General features: G+C 40.6%; 1 protein-coding gene across 1 annotated transcript in view; it reads left to right on the forward strand.

Moving 5' to 3' along the window:
- Window positions 1-5,024, forward strand: part of LPL (lipoprotein lipase) — a 30,012-nt gene extending 24,988 nt beyond the window's left edge. The window contains exons 9-10 of the mRNA XM_089488651.1: window positions 267-369; window positions 2,875-5,024. Of these exons, the coding sequence (XP_089344777.1) occupies window positions 267-354 (88 nt within the window). The 3' untranslated portion in view covers window positions 355-369; window positions 2,875-5,024. The remainder of the gene's footprint in view (window positions 1-266; window positions 370-2,874) is intronic.
- The last annotated feature ends 16,037 nt before the right edge of the window (window positions 5,025-21,061 follow it).

Here is a 21,061-nt window from a genome sequence, read left to right on the forward strand (position 1 = left end):
TTCTGTCACCAATGCGGGCTGACTCTCTTCTTATTAACCTCCTATTAAGCACATTTACTAAACATATAACTGGCAAATAAACTCGTCAGTTATAAATGTTGGTTTTAGCTCTTGGTCTAATAGGTCAGTTACAATGTTCTGAGAAGATTCTTTGTAAACAATTGGGGAACATTTTAAATAGAGAATAAGACATTTCATTTAGGGTTGGGTGTTGGCAATTAACTTTAAACACAGCTCTTCAGTAACCTCATAATGTTTTTTTGCAGGTTGGTCTTCTGCTCTCCAGATGGATTATCTTCTCTAACAAAAGGGGGCAAACCTGTAGAATTTGTAAGATGCCATGGAAAAATATAATGCTGCAGATTCATGGTAAGACCTTTACATCTGCTACACAGAGTGTGACTGAGAACTCAATGCATGCTTCTTTTTTTAAAGCAGTGTTTGATGAGCAGAATCATAAAAGTGTAATCATACATATCCATGTCTCTTAGTACTACAGAAAGGGAGAGGATCAGAATATAACCCTGCTCTCTGACATGCTAGTTCTTTATGTTCAGGTACCCTTACCAGCCCCCTGCTCCACAATGGGAGACCCTTTAAACATGAACTCTTTTACCCACATTTTGAAAGTGAGAGTTGAATTTCATGGTTTCACTGGGCTCTAAAATTAAGGACTTAGCTATCTTGCAGAGAGCAGCACTATTCAATGTGGTGGTCCATGGACCAGTGCCAGTCTGCAAGCCAGCAGCAATTGGTCCCTGGAGAATTTCTAGAAAGAATAAACCATGGTAACCTATGGATAGAAATATGGTACTTGGGCATACTGGAAAAAAACATAGCCAGACCCCCACATCAGATGGTTTAAGAGTCATTGTTTTGGAGAACTCATGTAGAACTTCCCTGTCTTCAACTTATTGGTTAGCATTTAATTTCATAGAATGTACCCTGAGAAATATGGAGTCATAGGTAGCTAATTCATCTATACCTGTGAAGGTGAGCTTTGGACAAATACCAGAACTTAAGCTATTGTATTCCTAGCTTTTAGGAAGATACTGCATAATATAGTCCACATTGTAAGAGCTACCAGTGCTTGTAAGAGAGCCGGCCCTGTCATTAGGCAGAATTAGTCATTTGGAGCCTCTGGCAACAGATTTTGAATTGATTTGTTTAACCCAATTTTGTTTAATTTGTGTTGTAATTCTGCTGCTGAGGATGGGGAGAAATGCTTGTGGGATTTTCTACCTCATGTGCCTTAATGGCTAGCCTGTCTTTGAGCACTGTACACCTTTGACTAAGCTGAGTGGTGTTGCTCCACATCAGGTAGCAAAATGTCCTGGCTTGCTCTAGTCATATCAGGTTGAATACAGTCTCTCATCACCTCCCATTCACCAGTGAAAACTATCTGCACTATACAGATTCTAAATTTCAATAAGCTCTAATGCCAACAGGGCCTAAAAGCCCAACCACAAAACATACTGAGTCTTAGTCAGATATTTATTGGCCTGAATCTGCTCATCTCAGTTAGAATAGACCCACTGAACCAGTGAGACTTACTCGTGATGTGGCGCACAATTCAGCAGTTGCTTCTGTGGGACTGTTGTACTGGGAACTGACTAAAAAGATTCAGGCTAATCTGGGGAGAAATCAGTATGTTTTATGAGGGAAGTTTCCCTAGTGTTTCCCTAATAATAGTAATGCTGGGATGACTAATGCAGGAGAGAATATGTGGACAAGATAATGACTAAGCAGACTTGTAGGTGCCACTTTCCCCTGCAGGTACCTCTATTCTTTAAAAAATGAGGGTTTTTTGCCTGCCCCCAGATCTAAGACCTTACGTTCAGCTCAGCAGGAAAACCATCTGGAAGAGATTTGCAGGGTAGTTTGTGTAGTTCTGGTAAATATTAAGCATCTCTCTGTTTTCTAGTGATGCTTCCTGTAAATATTCTGTCTCTTCGGTTTTGAGTTCATATTAACTGACAGATCAACCATTTAGGAAATAGATATATTGCCAGTGTACATTATATGTTAACAGTTCTGCACTGATTCTCTGCTATTTTATATACTGCTAAAGCAGTTATTAAAATTGTGTCTATGGAATCTAAAATTTCAGTATCAATACCATCATCATTGCAAAAGCAAAAATAGCAGTTCCCATTTCTGAGCAATTGAGAATCTACATTGGAGATTATCACATGGAGGATAAGGACGAAAGCAAAGCAGATGACTTTGACTGAGGCATCTTAAAAAGTAAACAGTAAAGCATTCTGGAGACAATTAAGATTATCACATGGAAGGTAAGGAAGGGAGCAAAGCGGATTGCTCACATCCTTATCCCATCCTATTTGCGCGATTGCACCAAAGATTACCACACACTGCACACTTATCCCATTCTTCTCCCTTCAGTGAATTAATACCAAATGGCAGGGCCATTACACTTCACTTATGGAAGAAGAATGGGATAAGTGTGCCATGTGTGGTAATCTTTTGCACAATCGCACAAGTAGGATGGGATAAGGACGAGAGCAACCTACTTTGCTCTTGTCCTTATCCTCCATGGGATAATCTCCATTGTCTCCAGAATGCTTTACTGCTTACTTTTTAAGATGCCTTAGTCAAAGGAAAGTTTTTCTTGCCAGCAGCGTGGAATAACATTTAACACCATTGAATTTTATCCTAAACAATAGGGCCCTGGGACAGATCTGTACTATACATACAATATTTACACTAGTTTTAATGCTTAATATTCCAAAGGTCCTGTAATTTGGTGAGGTTATTCAATTCTAGTTGGATCCACCAGTGCAGTGCAATATAGAAGATACAGTTAACATCGTAGTCTCTAAATGTATGGTGTTCTTGTTTCTTTTCTTTTTGTAGAGCTCTGGCAAGTTATGGAATACTGGTGCTTGAGTTCTTCAAAGAATAAAAAGTAAATGAAGAAGTTCAGTTCCAGGAAAGGAATCCCCAAGTGCTGGATAATCAGGACTGAGTGTTTAGAAATACTTAACAGCCTTCTGTAATACTGTCAAGCTTACTTTTGAATAACTTTCACCTAAATCCAGCATGTAGGATTTGTTGCACCAGAGTTAGATTGGGGATGCACAGTCAAATGCATATCCAGCTGAAAGTTGTGCAGTGCTGATGGATATTATTTTCATTCCAGTTAATATCACTGATTCATGATTCCATGGGAGATATTTATGCAGAAGCCTACTTCCATTTTATCTGGTTCAGTGTATTTTTTTATATCATCTCAACACAGGAGGTAGTGGAGGAGTGGGGACATATTAGCCAAACATTTTAAAATCAAAGCATGGAAGAAACCATTTACAAATGGTGATAGATTCATTATTGGGAACAAGCTACAACAATTTTCATACTACTTGTAACAAAAGTTTCTCAGTTTTTATAAGGAACCATGTTTTAAAAATGTTATGTAAAAGCTACATATTTTTTAAGATTATAAATTTGTTCTTTTCATGTGTAACTGGATACCTTGCTGGACAATGTGCATTCAGTATATTTATACATTTTTGTATCCTTTGCTGGCTAAACCCTAATAATTTCTGTTACATGGGAATAGATATATTCTCACATGTCTGTTTCCCTTACCTGGGTAGGACGGAATAAATGGAGAGTATTTATGCATTCTGAAAGATTCCAAGATTAGCTCTTTTATGTTTTGTCAGTAGGTATCTAGATTTAGGCTTATTCATACAGTCTTTATAGGAGTTTTTTTTTTTTTTTTGCAAGAGAAGCAAGCATTTCCAGTTTTCTTTGCTCATTTTTAAAATATGAATCCAGTGCTTTTCCGAGGCACGCTTTAATGAGGCATCAAATTCTCCCTGTAAAGGAGAAGCTGACTGTTGAAAACTGCAGGAATATTGGTTTCATAATCAGTTTTCATTAACTGGACCAAAGTCACTATCTTGGACAGTGGTCACAACTATGTTCACTGTTGCTCTCTAAATTCCAAAGGCCATGTTCTTTTATTTTTATATATCAGTTTGCCTAATTTTGAGAGCAGAGCCTGTATCTCTTGCTAAATAATAAAAATAACATAACCTGAAAACAATGTTTATTTGAGGTACAATGCTGTATTCTACACACTGAGTATGAGCAAACACAATACACTTTGAATCAAAGTCATGAAGACTTGAAAGAGTTTTAATACAAGGAGGCAGTTGAAGAAATATTGATTAGCAAGGTGAAAATAATTTGTTCCTTGACTGACCAAAAACTCAAACCTTGCAAACAAAATTGCAGCATTACATGGCTTAGGCGGTTTATTAAGTTATAGGTTTAAAACTTGCAATGGAAGTCATGTTTGCGTGAAGACAGTAATTGTGGTTTGCCTGAATTTATATATTGATCCTCTACCACCTGTTTATCTGACATTCACTATTTATTGTTACAACAAAAGTTTATTACAGAGAAATGAATGAAGCCCATTTTATGTAAAATCTGCGACACAAGAGAAACAAAATCTTTGAGAGTTCTTTAAAAGAAAGAATCGATAATACACAGTTCTCTCAAAAATGGTTTTCCAGTCTCTCTCAATATAGACAGTTCTGAATTAGAAAATAAAGTGAGTCATAGTTTCTTTTTTATTAAGTTCATGCTTCCATCTTTCAGTTGCCTGAAGAGTGAAGTTTGAAACTTTGATAGACAATGTATTATGAGTTGCACATTTTAATACACAAATATAAACACCAAAAGCACTTAATCACCAAATGGTGAAATGTTTTATATGTGAGAAAGTATAACGTGGCTTTAACTGTGACTATTTATTGTCTGTAAAATACGTCTATGTATATGCGTAAAAAAGTTACTTTGTATATATTGATGACGTTATCAAGGCTATAATGCATTTATACAGTTTTGTGGTATAATCTCTGTAAATAGCTCTTAGAATGAGAATTTATTATATATTATATGAAAAATGCTGCCGTGGTCAACTTTTTCTCAAAACACAGCTCTGTTTTGTACTGCATTGAAGTCTGCAAACTTATTAAAAGTAACAAGCTATTATGGAATAAGTTGTTGGAGTGATTTTTTGGGGGGTGGGGGGAAGAAACCAAAAAGAAAACCAGACGTTGGTGATAGGTGATGCCACCTATCTTCTGCCCTAAGTCTGTAAAATGTTTTGCTTTTGCAGCTCTGATAAAATGCCCCCTCCCAAACCATAACAAGTAGTTGTGTGACAGCAGAGAACTTCTCTTATTTGCAGCTCTTTACACAATGGTAGGAGGCATTAATTGAGCTACACTGCAATGTAAAAAAAAAGAATTTGATAAATGGTGTGGGCAATTTAAAGATGAAAGGAGGCACAGAGAAGATTAGAAGATAAGAGAAATGAACAAGAACAGTGATGGGCAAGGACTGGTACCTCAGCGCTTTTACACATTTCTACTTCCCAATCTCTGCAATTTTGGGGACCTTAATACTATGATTTTCTTACTATATCAGCCCAAACACTCCTTAGTCTGGCATTTGTCCCCCCCCCCCCCCCCCCAATAGCCAACCCAGCAGCACAGAGAACTTCCAACCAAGCAGGACTGGTGTTGGTGCTATCAAGCTGGCTTCAACTTGCAGTGACCTATGCGTGAAATCTCCATTAACATCAACATCCCTACTCAGGTCTTACAACCTCAAGGTTGTGGCTTCCTTGATTTAGCCTACCCCACTGGTAATACATTCTTCCTCTTTTCCTGCTGCCTTCCAGTTTTCTCAGCACAGTCATAATTTCTTATGAGTTATTTCTTCTTACGTTATGTCCTAAGCATGATAGCTTCTGTTGAGTTATTTTGGCTTCTAGTGAGAGTTCTGGCTTGATTTCCTCTTGGATCCATTTGTTTGCCATTTGGCAGCCCATGATACCTGTAGAATCTTTCTCCAGCACCACATACCATTCCCCCTTTTTTCATTGTCCAGCCTTCCCAGAAAACCATAGAAACCATGGTATGGATGATCCTGACTTTAGTATTGAATGGTATATCTTTACATTTGTCTAGTTCCTTCACAGCTGCTGTTCCATGTTCTAATCTTCTGATTTCTTGATTATAAGAGATTATCACACACTCACAGGGTATGGACAGGATTACTCCCCCATCCTTATTCTGTCCATGACAGCGATCATGCGAAAGCCTTTCATAAAGTAACACTGATCCTTTCATTATCCTGTCATTGAAGCAACATAAACTCCCATTAATGTAAAATGCCGGGCAATGCCACTTCAATGATACGACAATGATGGGACACTGACAGGATCAGTGCAACGTCAGATGAGAGTCTTTTGCATGATCACTGTCACTTGCACTTTCCGGATGAGATAAAATTCCAGATAAGTGTGAAGTCATCTGAAAGTCCTTCTTGCTATCGTGCAGCAAGGGCAGGACAGGGACCGGACAATGACGTCCCATCTCTCGTGTGATAATCTCCACAGTCTCCATTTTGATTAAAAAACTGAGCCAAAGTGTAGAAAATCTTTGACAATTGTGATACATTAATCAATCTTAAAGTTAGGTAAATCTCTATGGTCTTTATTTTTGACTCCCTAATATTCACCCATAACCCTGCTTTTGCACTTTCCTCCTTACCTTTAGTTAACCTTAGTCAGTAGTCATTCTTTTCTGTTTATAGTTGGATGTCTGTGAGGATGGTAGGATGGAGAGAAACCTAGGTGGGCTATGTGGGAAAATATTTGTCTAGTGTTGCCTAGGGTTGCCTGCAGATAACTTGGACCTACCGTATATACTCGACTATAAGTCGACCTCCTGTATAAATTCAGCACTTTGAATTCTGCCCCCAAACCACAACAGAGCTCTGCCTTGCTCCTTTTAAAAAGCTAAGTAAATGGCTTTGTAACTGCATCTAGTGGTAATGAAGGCTGTAGACCTCGTGAAATGGACTTGCTCATCACAATAATTCAGAGGAAGCCAAAGTGAAGTTACAAAGAGGGAGTATTTGAAAAAGCTTGCACTTATTTGTTACAGAACTGAGATGGGATGAGGGACTGACATGAAATATCAGTTGCAACACAGCATAGTTTCATTGGTAATGACAAGAAGCACATCTCCAGCATGGTGGGTGGCTTTTCAGAATGTTTTATAAAACTGCAGAAAGATAGAAAGCTCAGCAAATAAAACACCTGTTTATTAGTTGAAGGAGAGACTAGCTTGTTTGAAACATAGAAGGTACTGGATAATCTTGTACAGGGCATCTAAATCTACAGGGATGGCTGCCTGATTTTCCCTCCCAGTGAAGACTAAAGAGGAGGCATTAAATAAAATGGTCTAAAGGCAGAAGCAACAGTTGTATGGAGTGGTATTTTTTTTTCTATATACAGTGGGCCCTTACCTTATGCAGGGATCCATTCCAGACCCCCTCACATAAGGCAAAAAACGCGTATGCTCAAGCTCCATTGAATATAATCGGGTTTGTGCTCGTGGCACGGCAGAGCACATGCGCCGTGGGCGCATGCACCATTCATTCTTTTGCTGCATGGCTCCAGCGTAAGCTGAAAGCTGCGTATAGTGCAGCTGCATATGGTGCGAGTGCACTGTAGATTTCCCACAGTGGTTGGGTGAATCCTGACTTAGATTGCCACATAGAAGTGCAAAGAAGTAATCATCATCATTTGAGCAGAAATACAGACCTGTTACAGACTGCCAAAATAAAGCTGCTTCGGGTCTCTTTGGAGGTATGCTGTTTAAATGATGCATGCACCCTAAGAATCCGGAAGCTGCACCAAAGCTGCACTCCAGTGCTTAGGAATGGAGTGTGGCTTTGGCGCGACCTCCGGACTCTTAGGACCCATGTATCATTTAAATAGCATACCTCCAAAGAGACCCGAAGCAGCTTTATTTTGGCAGTCTGTAACAGGCCACAGACTGTGACCACCATTTTATTTATGTCCCTGCTCAGTTTGCAGCCTAGTAGCTCACTAGTGATGGGTAGCTCCAAACTGTTAGTGGCTTTAAAACTGGACTTGGGCCCGCCAGCCCTTCAAACAGAGGATATCTTAAAATGTAGGACCACCCTGTGTAAAGTAGGACCTGTGGCCCTACTACTTATCCCCTTAGCCACATTTCCTGGGACAATCCTCCTTATAATCATTTAATACCTACATTCTGTTACTTTTTCACTTTAAAGAACAATGGGCCCAGCCAAGAAGTCAGAGATGCATTTTATTATTTGTTTGAACAAGGCCTAATTGTATTTATCATTTTGCTTTTATTTTGATTTGCAATCTTTATTGAAGAATGAGGCTGTGGTTTCAGTGACTTTCATTATTTCCATAAGAACAGCTTGTTTAGAAAAAAAAAAAAAGATTATTTCAGACTGGGCTGGAGTGGCATTGTCCTCAGTACTCTTTCATTAGCAGAGATTAGGTTGAGGGGATTTTGATTTCTCTTTTACACCAGCCAGAATAACAATGCAAGTGAGGGATTCCATTCTGTACTCCCTTAGTGATGGTGCTATTTGGCTCAGATCCCACGACAGAGCTCAGCTCCCTTGCAATATGTTCTCCGTACAAAGCTCACAGCTATGACCTGGGCCCCTGTACTCTGATTTTATCTCTCCGTTGTATTTGCTCCCACCACAGATCTCACGTACCTGTCTATATATCTAGTGTAGCCAAGGAAGAGGTGCTTGTGTGAAACAAAACAATCTTTATTTTTAACAGATGTACTTTATAAGACACACAACTTTACTGTGTGTTCAAAAGCATATGGTTGCAATATAGCTCTGACGTGTCTTTCTTTTATGTTATTGGGTGGATTTATATAGATAAATTACCTATCCTGTCCACCTAGCTTTTCCTACTATAACTCCAGCTTCACCATCTAAATCAAAACAATAAGCCAATGTTGATCCTGTACTCTATTAGTCAACACCCAACAATCACTTTTTAACTGTGAAGCACTAGTTTCAGTTCCAACCTCTCAGTCACCTCACCAACTATCAACCTCACTGCAACTTTCTAAATGCTGATTCCCCCCCCCCCCCTTCCAACAGGCTATTTACCTTATAGAAACGGATGTACACAGAACATTGCATCTTTACCTTATAGAACCTTAGATGTGCAGGGAAGCATTTAAATAGAGCCATGGAACATAATTACAATTGGCCCTAGCATTAAGGAGAGTGAGGCAACCACCTCGGTTGGCAGGTAGTGGGAACTCTGCAGTCCTTTAGCTGTTATTCAGAAACCTTGGGATATTCTCCTTTGTTTGACAATATTCGCTTCCTTTTCATGCCCTGGAAGTGGTACGATAGCTGCAGTGCCGTGGCTTTAAGGCACTCCTTTGGTGCTGCGTGATGTGGATGCAGCACCAGAGAAGTGCTGTGACACCACGTGCCATGTGGAGCAGCGCATGGCATCATGCCACCATGGGGCAGAATCGGGTATTCATCGTATGGACACCATGCCCCAACTCCACCCCCAGGCCAGCCTTAATGGCTGGTCTGCACAGCCACTTAGAAATGTGGAGCAAGTGCTACAAGATCCCTTTGTAAAATGCATCCCACATGTTGTTATGTGCCTCAAGTCAACTCCAATGTATGAGGACCCTATCCTAGGGTTTTCTTGGCAAGATTCATTTAGAAGAGGTTTATCATTGTTGTCTTCTTAGGCTGAGAATGTGTGATTTGCCCAAGGCCACTAGTAGGTTTCTATGGCAGAGTGGGAATTTGAACCCTGGCCTTTTAGAGTCCCACTTGAATATTCAAACCATTACACCAAGCTGGCTACTGCTGTCACCTGTCCTGTCCTATATATTTCCCTAATGTGATCTGCTCTCAGGATGGTACTATTCCACTGTAAGGATTCAAGTGGCAATCTGGTCAATTTCTGAAAGTGGAGTATACCCTCCTCTCTCTGATGTATACAGAAAATCTTTTACCATATAGAACTTATAAGAATCTTGTTCTTCACTTCAGGAAGCAAAACATCTTGAGTTGGCCCCAAATGTAGCCACTATACATACAAACCTCTACTCACTAAATTTACTTTGCTAAGTGTAGAGGATGTTAATTGGTTTATTGCTACATTTGTTTTGAAGTCAGGCTTCAAGCTAAAGGAGACATCATCTAGAAATTGTAAAAGCCATTGCTCTCTTTTTGGAAACATTTAAGTAAGCCCGTTTCCCCCTTTGTGATTAATATCAGCCTGGATTGAATCTGGGAGAAGGGTTAGACAAACCCCTTACCCTGACATCCAACCTCAGTTCAAAGTACCTCTCCACTCCATCTGTTTTTATAGAAAGCAAATAATCTTGGGAGTTCCAGACATAGATTGAAAGTGCATTATATTCCTTTGGGACAACCTTACTGTTAGATGGATGGAGGTAACAGGCAGCCTCCCAGCCATTTGTCCTGAGCCTCCCTTCTCTTGAAGGGGAGAGGATTCTTCTCTCTTGTAGGCCAGAGACATATGTACCACCCCCCTAAACTGGCTTGTTACTCTTAAGTCCGGTGGAGGGTCCTTTCCTACTGCCACTGCTGAAACAAGGCTCAAAGCCGTTATTGCTCATATGTTTATGTTGCAGTGCTTGTTATATGCCTTCAGGTAATTTTTGATGCATGGCAACTCTAAGGCAACCCTATCTTAGGGTTTTCTTGACAAGATTTGGCAAAGAATGAGCAAACACAGATAAACCACATAGATATAACAGAGATGCTGAACAGACCGGCATTTAACGCTGGCCTTGGGACAGAGTGGGGGCATGGTGGCCGCACGACACATGCCCCAACTCCAATCCCAAGCTGCCGTCACACTGTTCCTTTGATGTGGCGTTCAAATGATGAATGCCAAAAGGAGTGCTGGAAAGTGCTGCCACTGCAGCAAAGGCACCCTTCTTCTGCCTCCAAAAGGAGTGGCATTTTGCTGTTCTTTTTAGGGCTGGAAAAATGCCGGATAGGGGCCACAGCATGTAGTGAGGAAAGGGGCAGTGGGATGCCACTCCAAAGGAGCAGTTTGTTTAGCCCCAGAGTCCACATGCCCAAAAATGTGCAAGTGGAAATGATGGCTAAAGGATTTATTTACACTGTCAAATCAGTAACAAATACATATACAATTGGCCCTCTGTATTAGCAGGAATTCTGTTTGGACCACCCTCCCCTGAGGATAGTAAAAAACACGGGACCTCAAGTCCCATTATTGTCAATGGATGTGTTACATGCACATGATCACACTGGAGCAGCTGCGTGCATGTACAGCCATTGAAAATAATGGGGCAAGGTCATCCGCAGATGCTCCAATCTGCAGCTAGCTAGCTCACCAATACAGAGGGCTGACTGTATACAGTTTTATTGGGGAAGAATATAGATTTCGCAGTCTTGGTGCATTCTATCACATACTGAAACATTATATTCATCTTAGGAAGCTTCAGTAAGGGGTGGCCCCGTACCCTTAAGATGATAAGGAATTAAACTTTGTACACAGTACCACTGCAGAATCTTCTGTTGAGGAATTCTATACAGATGTTTCATATAGGCATTATATACAAGGAAGAATTCCTCTTACACATTTTCATCTCTAGACAAAAGATATTTATTTATTTATTTCTCCACTTTTCTCCTTGTACAGGATCCAAAGCGGCTTAAAAACAATATTTCTCACAACATGTTTCTGCTATGCTTTGTTAAGAGCTATGTTATTACACACAGGGACATACACACAACATCTCAGCCAGTTATACTGACTGCTGCCACACTGCAAAATTAATGCAGTTTGACACCACGTTAACTGCATGGCTCAATGCTATGGAATCCTGGGATCTGTAGGTTGTTGTGGCACCAGAGCTCTCTGACAGAGCAGGGTAAATATCTTTTCAAAAACCCTACAAATCCCAGCATTCAATAGCATTGAGCCATGGCAGTTAAAGCAATGTCAAATTGCATTAATTCTGCAATATAGATGCAATCACAGAGAGCTGAACTCTGTGTGAGCAAGTACTTTAGCTCCCATATATTATGCAAAGGGATCTTGTTGTACCTTTGAAACTAACACTGATATATTACCACAGCACTTCAAGCCTAAACATAATCTCATCCATCCTGGGAGACAGCAGACAGTGAGTAACTTCTGTTCTTGTTTTTGGTATCTTATCTTTCTTGTGGGCAGAGATTCAAATTGGACAGAGCCACCGTCTTTCTTTGGACCTCACATGCAGGTTTCTTTTTACACTTTCTGTCCAGTGGAAATACTGCCAGATTATCTGCATAAATGGCATCACTCCCCAATGAGAAGATTTTAACCAGGTTTTTGTCTTCAGCCAATTAACTTGTAATAGTTCATTTTATTCAAGGTCAGCTATCAATCTACTGGAAATTAGATTTTACTGGACTTTTGTACAAGGCCATTACTCATTCAGTCATATAAGATTGTAACTATACTTTTGACAAGCCATTAAGCAGATATACATCTTTAACTGGTCACTGCTATTCTGGATTCTTGCCATAGGTGATTGCAAAGCTAAACTGCACCAGGCCAGCTTTCCATTCTGTCTATGACTTAAAGTACTTTTCTTTTTGTTGAGATTTATTTTGTTGTTGCTGTGTGCCTTCAACTTGTTTCCAGTTTATGGTGGACACATCATAAGGTTTTCTTGCCTTTCTCTGAGGCTGAGAGTGTGTGACTTGCCTAAGGTCACCCAGTGGGTTTCTATGGCTGAGCTCAAATTCAGACCCTGATCTCCTGAGTCCAACGCTCAAACTACACCACACTGGCTCTCAAAATCACTATTGATTTAGCATATCATAAATAGTAAAGTGGCTGAATGCCCAGAAGCATCTTTATTATATGCTGTTAACTTTGTAAAGACACTGGTCACAGAGTATGCTCTGTACCTTGAAATTTTGCCTAACATGTACAAAATTCAATATAAATGTTGTAAAATGCACACACACACACATACACACACACACACAATAATGTTGTATAACAGCTAGCTATTGCCACTCCATGGGCAGACTACAGGAGGTGAGGCTGAGCCTTAGGAGGGCACTGCACTGTTTGTCCTAATGCTCTGCTGTGACACAATTGCATTAGTATAGATGGATACATTTTAGCGGTGTTAGCCTACTTAGAAAATTGTACATAATATTTACTGAGGAAGTAGTGCAGGGAATATGTATTGTGTTAAGCTTATCACACGGCACTTGGAAGAATGGGAACAGAATGGAACGGAACAGAATGGGCAAAAACATGTGTTAGTGCATGGAAGAATGCCACCGATGCCACTGGGAGTCCCCAAACTGTTCCCTAGCCATTCCACAGCAGCCAATTTTGAAGAACGGTTCAAAGTCGTCTTTCAAAATTAGCTGCCGTGGAATGGCTGGGGAACAGTTTGGAGACTCCCAGAGGCATCAGTGGCATTCTCCTGTGCACTAACACACATTTCCCCCCTGTTCCGTTCCATTTCCGTTTCTCCAAGTGCTGTGTAATAAGCCTATCTGTGTCACACATATCATTTTGCAACAGATAGTCAAAGGCTCACTCCTCATACCGCACCATCTGGAGATACTGATCTGGCCACCCTAATGTATTATATGTGCTGGTGTACCATTTCTACTCATGCTAAAACTGATCAGAAGGCAGAATAGCCTTCCTTTGGTTCTCCCTAAATCTCTCCCTCCATAATTCCCACTTTGCACCAGTATGTCATGGGTTAACTTTCCAGTTCCTCTGACTAGATGAATGATAAGATCCAGGGATGTGTGATGGCTGATGCTTGCTTGATAGATATTCCTAAGCGGTGGTTGCTGACATGAAGTAGTCACAATATCTGGATGAAATGGAAGAAATGTGTCTCTTGGCATCTACCATTTGCTCTGTTTGGATGCCATCACATTGAAGGCAGGCATTTGCAAGAAATCCCACAGGACTAAAAAGCTTTTGAAATAGCATCCAGTGAAAGAGAGCAGACGGAGACCTTGGACATGATTGTCATGGTGCAATATCTGATTAGATGTCCACTGGGAATGAGAAAGCATAGAAAAGGATAGCAAAATATGGTCAGAAGACTGGGCACTTATCTGGAAGCAAGACTACAATGGAAAAGGATCGAGAGAAAAGGGCAAAGGTAAGGAGCAGCTATCTGATTTGAAAGCAGAGGGCTGGAAAAGTAATGTCTGCAGTCTCCCTACCGAGAACATTTACTTGGCAAGCACAGGTGACATGGCTCACTCCAAGCAACAGTGGCATTGCACAATTCAGCATCCATTCCCATGTTGCTTTCTGCTAGTACATAACTAAAAACATTTGCTAGAACTAGAAAATGTTACTTTTTGAAACTATGGTTGTCACTCTGGCTGGAGGATTCTGGGAGCTGTCAAAAAAGTAACTTCCCCAAGCATTGTCCAACTTGTGCAAGGCTATCCATGATCTAGCCATGATCCATGCTAAGAGCCTGCATGGTGTAATGGTTTGAGCAGTGGACTGGGACTCTGGAAACCAGGCATTGAATCCTGGTTTGGCCATGTAAATCCACTGAATGACCTTGGGCAAGTCTCACTCTCTCAGACTCAGAGGATGGCAATGGCACACCCTCTCTGAAGAAACTTGCCAAGAAAACTCCATGATAGGGTTGTCTTAGGGTCACCAGAAGTCAGAAATGACTTGAAGGCACACAGCAACAACATCCATGCTCTACTGTCTGAGCTATAATCTGTGGTGGCAACTTTTTGGATTGGATTACTCCCATAGGGCTGCCTTTGAAAAGTGTCCAGAAACTGCAGCTATTCCAGCATGGTGCAGTTAGTCTTCTGAGTAGTACCAGCTGAAGAAGTATGCAACATTTCACACAAGATGTGCTGGTTACTGGTAGTTTTCCTAGCTCAGTTCAAATGCTTGGTTTTGCCCTAAGGCTCATTCCTTTAGAACTCCTCACTCTAGGAAACCTGTTGTAAAAAAATCAGTTAGTTCCCTGTTGACTTTTCAAAGGTGTTGGTGAGGTTTGTGTTCTGCCTCTTTGGAAAGGAAAGCCTGGAGGCTGTATGAGTGTGGAGGGAGGAAAAACCCAACAACCTTTCAACAAACATTTGTCAAGCCAGAAGAATCCGTGAACCAGAGTTGAGCAGAGTTTAGCCTCTGATTTCTATACTAGCTATATTTTACTGGTCTCACAATACACACACACAAAACCACTTTCCTCCCCCTTGCAGAGTGAGGAGGTTCTCCAGATGTTGTACTATAATTCCCAGCTTTCCTCACTATTGGCTAGGTGTTTAGGACTGCTGGGAATGGTAGATCAACCACATTTGGAGGGCCACATTTTGTTCTCCATTCCCCTAAACAGTAATGAGAGATAATTTTGACTTAAGTTACATTTCTATTCCCAGGTTTTTCTATTATGGGTTTCCCCCAGGGAGTTGTAATAATAAATAAATGGATTTGGGGGGAAAGTCTGTGTCTGACTGCAAGGGAAAACTTTTTCATTCATAAGAGAACTTGATTTGCTAACAGGCGACTGGTGTTGGTTTTATTTAGTTCTATTTCTTACTTTTGTTCACTTTATATTGCTTTATTTTACTGTGGTAGTTTTGTAAATTTTTTATTTTTAATACTATGTATTGCTTTGCAAGCCCAGAAAGCCAGTAAAAAAGTAACAGAGCTTATGAATTAAGATCCCCACCACGAATTGCCCAGCAATTTCTGTAACTTTGGAAAAGCAGAGCTGGGAAGCAGTTAGATACAAATATTTAGTTCCTTCTAATTAGTTCCTCTTTTCAAAAGGAAGGTACAGTGGGCCTTTGCTATCTGCTGGAAATTGGTTCCACGACATCCCCTTCCCCGCATATATGGATAACAAAATCCCTGGATGCTCATCTCATTAAATACAATGGTGTAGTAAAATGGTGCCCCTTATTTAAAATGACCAAATCAAGGTTTGCTTTTGGGAAACTATATTTTTAAAATATTTTCAGGCTGTGGATGGTTGACTCCATGGATAAAGAATCCATGGATATGGAGGGCCGACTGTATATCCAAGTTTCATTGCAAATGTAGCTTAAACAGGGATAAGCTAACTGCGTGTGCAGCGTAACCAAACCATGTGTTTGTTCACTTACTATGGGTAAGAGAATATCATGGGGCAGCGTAACCAAACCATGTATTTGTTCACTTACTATGGGTAAGAGAATATAATGGGGTTCAACTGGTTTGAACTTGTGCTCCCTTGTGCATTTTAAGTGATGGCAAGTTAGATGGGTAAACAGTGCATTTTGACTACTGCAAGCCAGTAGCTCATAGTAGCCAGATTGGAAAAATCTATTTTAGTTGCTTTAGAGAAATGGGAAAGGAAAAGTATTACTGTACTTTCTTTAAAACTGTAACGGTAGCAGTCATTATTAACTATAAAGTGATAACTGCAACATATCAAGTTTTTAAATACATTTCTAATCTCAGAACTGGGGATGCTCTTTCTTTGTTTGTACACCCCCCCCCCCCCATATCACAGAAACAATTTTTTTTTTTTGTATTACTCATGTATTTGTGTTTAGCTGGCCTAGTGCAGGCAACCAGGTCAGAAGAATTTGGCATTAACGTACAATCAGTTTCTTGATAGGTTGGCACCAAAAAGCTAAAAAATGTACCTGGTATTTTTTAAAAGTTCTGCTAGAGTAAAATGAAGGAGGAAGAGGAGGAGGGAAAAGTCAGAATAGGGTTCTTTGTGAAACTCTGTAAGTCAGCAAATATTCAATTAATTTCAGAGATGTCTTGTGTTTTTGTCCTCCTCCTTCTCCCGCTTCATGGCCATCTGAAGCCAGCTGTGGAAAAGAAATCTGAAAGCTGATCAAGATAAAAAGAAAATTCAATATAAAGTTATCTTTTGCTTTTCTTGAAAAAACATCATGCAAAGGAGTGTTATCATATGTTGGCACAATGCCTAGCAACACGGGGAGCTTGGTCCTGGCTGAGGTCCCTGGGGGCTATCAAAGGAATGATGGAGTGGGAGCCCGTTTGTACCAAGAATTCCCCCCCTCCTCCCTTTATCTTGTTCAGTCAGACATCAGTGTGTGTGTGTGTGTGTGTGTGCGCACACACACATCTCAAGGCCTCTGAATATACACTCTACTTTATTAGTTGCTATCATGCATCTCCATGGAGAGATTTTACAGAGAGATATCTTAAAATGCTTCACTCACAAATCACAGCATAATTCTATGTATGTCCAGCTGGGATCAGTGTGTTCAGTGGACCTTAATTCCAGGTAATTGTGTGGAGGATTCCAGATTTAACATTATATCTATATCCATATAGACAGTCAACATGGTGTAGTGGTTTGAATGTTGGGTTACAAATCTGGAAATCAGGGTTCAGTTCACTACTCAGCCATAGAAACCCAGTGGATGACCTTCGGCGATTTACACACCCTCAGCCCCAGGCCTTGTGGTCCCCATAAGTCAAGAATGACTTGAAAGTACTCAACAACAACAATAACATATTTATCATACACACAGACACACACACACCTCAGTTTGGAAGCAACCTGTTACAAGTGATGGCTGGAATCTTGTTAGTTAATCCCTGTAGACCTGTTAAATGCGCTGTTGAATAATGAGTCAACACAAAGGGAAATCCAATTGATTAAATGGTTCTTCTCTACACAAGACTAACAATAGGATTTAGGCCAACTACTTCCTGTAGCAAGTTGTGTGTGTGTGTGTGTGTGTGTGTGTAGTGATGTTACTAACACTGCTGCTTTTAAGACTAATGCTAACAACTGTCATTTAAAAAAGAGTGATGAAGAATATTTACCCATTAGTTCATTTTTTAAATTTATTTTGGAGGCCATTTGGGGGGATGCTTGGTCATTTTTGGAAATTAGTATTTATATCAAAAACAACTGAAAAACATATGGGTAAAGAAAAGTGTAGTGTGCTACTTTTATTTTTTAAAAATGTAGCAATTTACATGGACAAGTCACTTTAAAAAAAACAGCAATCTAAGCCCTATACTTCTCTTAGTACTAGAGACCTGCAGTCAAAGATTTGTACTTGGTATCTTTTTGTTTAAAAGGGTAGCCATGAAATCTGAGAAGTATTAAGAATGCAATTCAAAGGAGGAGAAGTCATTAGATTTTTGTTAAGTGCTTAAAACTCAGAGGTTGTGGAGTTGCCTGCCTTAGAAAGTAACTTTTTGGGTGGTGGTGATAACAGCATTGATAGAAGCAGCTGTGACAATGGCACTTCATTGCCATGGGGTTCACCTCCTCATAACAGCACTTTCTGACCTTTCAGTGGTTTGGGTTTTCAATCTTTGCCTTGTTCTGTCTAACTCTTCCCCCCCTCCTGTGTTTTAAGGAGACAAACCACAGAGCCACAAACAGCCCTGTTGCTATTCCAGTGTCAGGACTTCTGTTTGGTTCTGGGCCAGGAACAAACAGAAGCAGAGCAAGAGTCACACACTCCATTCAAAGCTGATTTTTCCTGCCTGTAGCTGATTCATGGCACTAAGGACTTCTCCGAACCAGGCCCTCTTGGCTGGGTGACCAGGACAGTTTCCAAAGATGCCAACCCTGGAGGGCAGTACAAACCTGTGTTGGCTATCAGAAGCTGTGCAAGAGTCCTTCCAGACAGTGTAGGATAGTGGTGAATTCTTAGAACTCTATTACCTTCCCAAACTACAAATCTGAGGATTCCACAGGATGTTGCCATTGAAGTTAAAATGGAATCATACAGCTATATTTATGTAGTGTGAAAAGAGTTAGGGTTTTACTTTTAGATGCAACTCAAAACGCACTGAGCTGCATTTACTGCCTGTAATAGGTGGTTATGGTAGGATGGGAAGGAAGCAATGCATCTACAGCATTGTGTGTGTTAGAGGTGAGCTTGGTTTATGAGCTTCTTCATTTTGAGGCTGGGGAATGGATGGAAGCTTATTCACATATTTTTGTTTAAAAGATCCTCTCTCCTTTTCTCCAGAATGCAAAATGAGGAGCGAAATATGGAACAATGTTTGAGAAGGAACAAATATTGGAAAACAGGGATTGTTCCTAGTAAATAGGGAGGGTTGTAACACGTGTTGTGCCAAGCTGGCTAGCTGCATCTTTCCTCTCTTAATGGAAACATATTCCTTTAAGTGATGCCTTTCTTTAGTGTACAGATCTCCCCCTCTTTTTTCTCTGTGACATTTCCTCTGCCCATCCTTCGCTCCACCCAAAGGGAGCTAACTATCCATATGGTCTCCACTCTTGAGGGAGATGGAGGGTGAGGTCGTGATTCAACAATCTGTTGTCAGTGAGAAACCAGTGGGTAGCTGGGCATAGAATGAAAGGTGACAAGGAATCAAGTTTCATTGCCTAATAAGGCATTCGCTTGACTTTGAGTAAGCAAGCAATTTCCTTACTACTTGATGAGCTGCATCACAGTGTCTGATGCCAAGAATGAAAAGAAAAAAAGAGAGAGAGAATCTCATCAAGGCGGCATTTTCAGGGATAAAAGTTAGCCCTAGGCCGGTCCAAATATACAGCAAAAATCCTCTTCATCCATCAAGAGATAGCCATATACAAAACTCCACGCAAAGACTGAGGATGCATCTTCACTGCGGAATTAATGCAGTTAGGCAATGCTTTAACAACCATGGGTCAATGATATGCAAATCTGGGATTTGTAGTTTTGGGAGATATTTAGCTGTTTCTCTCAGAGAGCTCCAGTGCTACAACAAACTACAAATAGGGTGGAGCCATGGCAGTTAAAGCATAGTCAAACTCCATTAATTTTGCAGGGTGGCAGCAGCCTGTATCCCAATGAACACAATTTGACTTACAGTAGTCTGAGAGTTATAGTCTGAAAAAGTAACATTTCTGAGTCTGCCATTGGTCAGGATGGATGGGGCTTCTGGGAACAGAAGTCCTAAGAAGTTGCAGGGCTAAAGGTTTCCTGACACTGATGTATAGGATGAGCCAGACCTTCTTCTCCCTTTAAAACTGCACTTTGTGAAGGGTCTCCTTAAAATCTGCAGTTGGCCCTCCATATCCTCAGATTCTTTATCCATGTCTTGAATCCTTTTTTTAAAAAAAAGCTATAAATTCAAAAAAAAAAAAAAAAAAAGAAAAAAAAGAAAACCTTGGTTTTGCTATTTTATACAAGGGACACCATTTTACTATGCCATTGCATAGAACAGGACTTGAGCATCCACAGGTTTTGTTATCCATGTGGTGTGGGTAGGTCCTGGAGCCAAACCCCAGTGGATGCCAAGGGCCCACTGTATTTATTTATCTTGTCCTTCTTCTTATTGGTGCCAACAATTGTCAGGCCACAATTATTATGGATTTTTAAATTACCTACATTTATATCCTGCCTTCCCCTCAATAAAGTCAAGGTGGCATACATGACTCTTCAACTCCTCACTTCATCCTCATAATAATCCTGTAAGGTAAGTGAGCTGAGAAGCAGAGTGTCTGCTCCAAATGTTTTCCTGGTGAATTTCATGGCTCACCAACTTCTCTAAGATGCGGGTCTGGACCTTCCAAGACCCAGTCCAGCACTGGAACTACAGCACCATACCAGCTCTAAGCACCCATTTTCCTGAGTCAGTATGGCTAACTGAAGTGAGAGGGGCTGCAGCAAAACATATCTGGAGAGGTTGGTGAAAGCTGATCTGTGCAAAGTTGCACATCAGAGCAAAGGGAAAAGGAAGATGAGGACCAAATGCCAATGCAAGGCAGAAAGTACCATCAGTAGCATTTCTGTACAAAGCTTGGATGCATAGAAGGCAGGAGCAACTTACTGATTAACTTGCAAACATTTGAGCTTTTCAGTAGCAATGTCACAGAGAGTTCCTCCTGCCATTCAAGGTCTCTTGAGTGTCACCTCATGCATCTGCTAAAGTGAATTTGATCCCTGAAAGTATATGCCTCAATAAATCTGTTGGTAACCTCCACATCCTTCTTTTTGTGTGATTTTTTTTTTTACTTGTAACTACTTGAAAGGCAGAGGTAGACCCACTGTTTGTTGCATGGTTAGTCCTAGCTTTTTGCAGCTCCTTTTTGTGTCGTGGAAATGCCAGATTGGGGCCATGGCATGCAGTTGCCTTGGACCCGATCTGGTGCTG

The sequence above is a fragment of the Sceloporus occidentalis genome, unplaced genomic scaffold, assembly GCF_023333645.1.
Source record: "Sceloporus occidentalis isolate IW3139 unplaced genomic scaffold, rSceOcc1.0.p SCAF_1, whole genome shotgun sequence".
Taxonomy (NCBI): domain Eukaryota; kingdom Metazoa; phylum Chordata; class Lepidosauria; order Squamata; family Phrynosomatidae; genus Sceloporus; species Sceloporus occidentalis.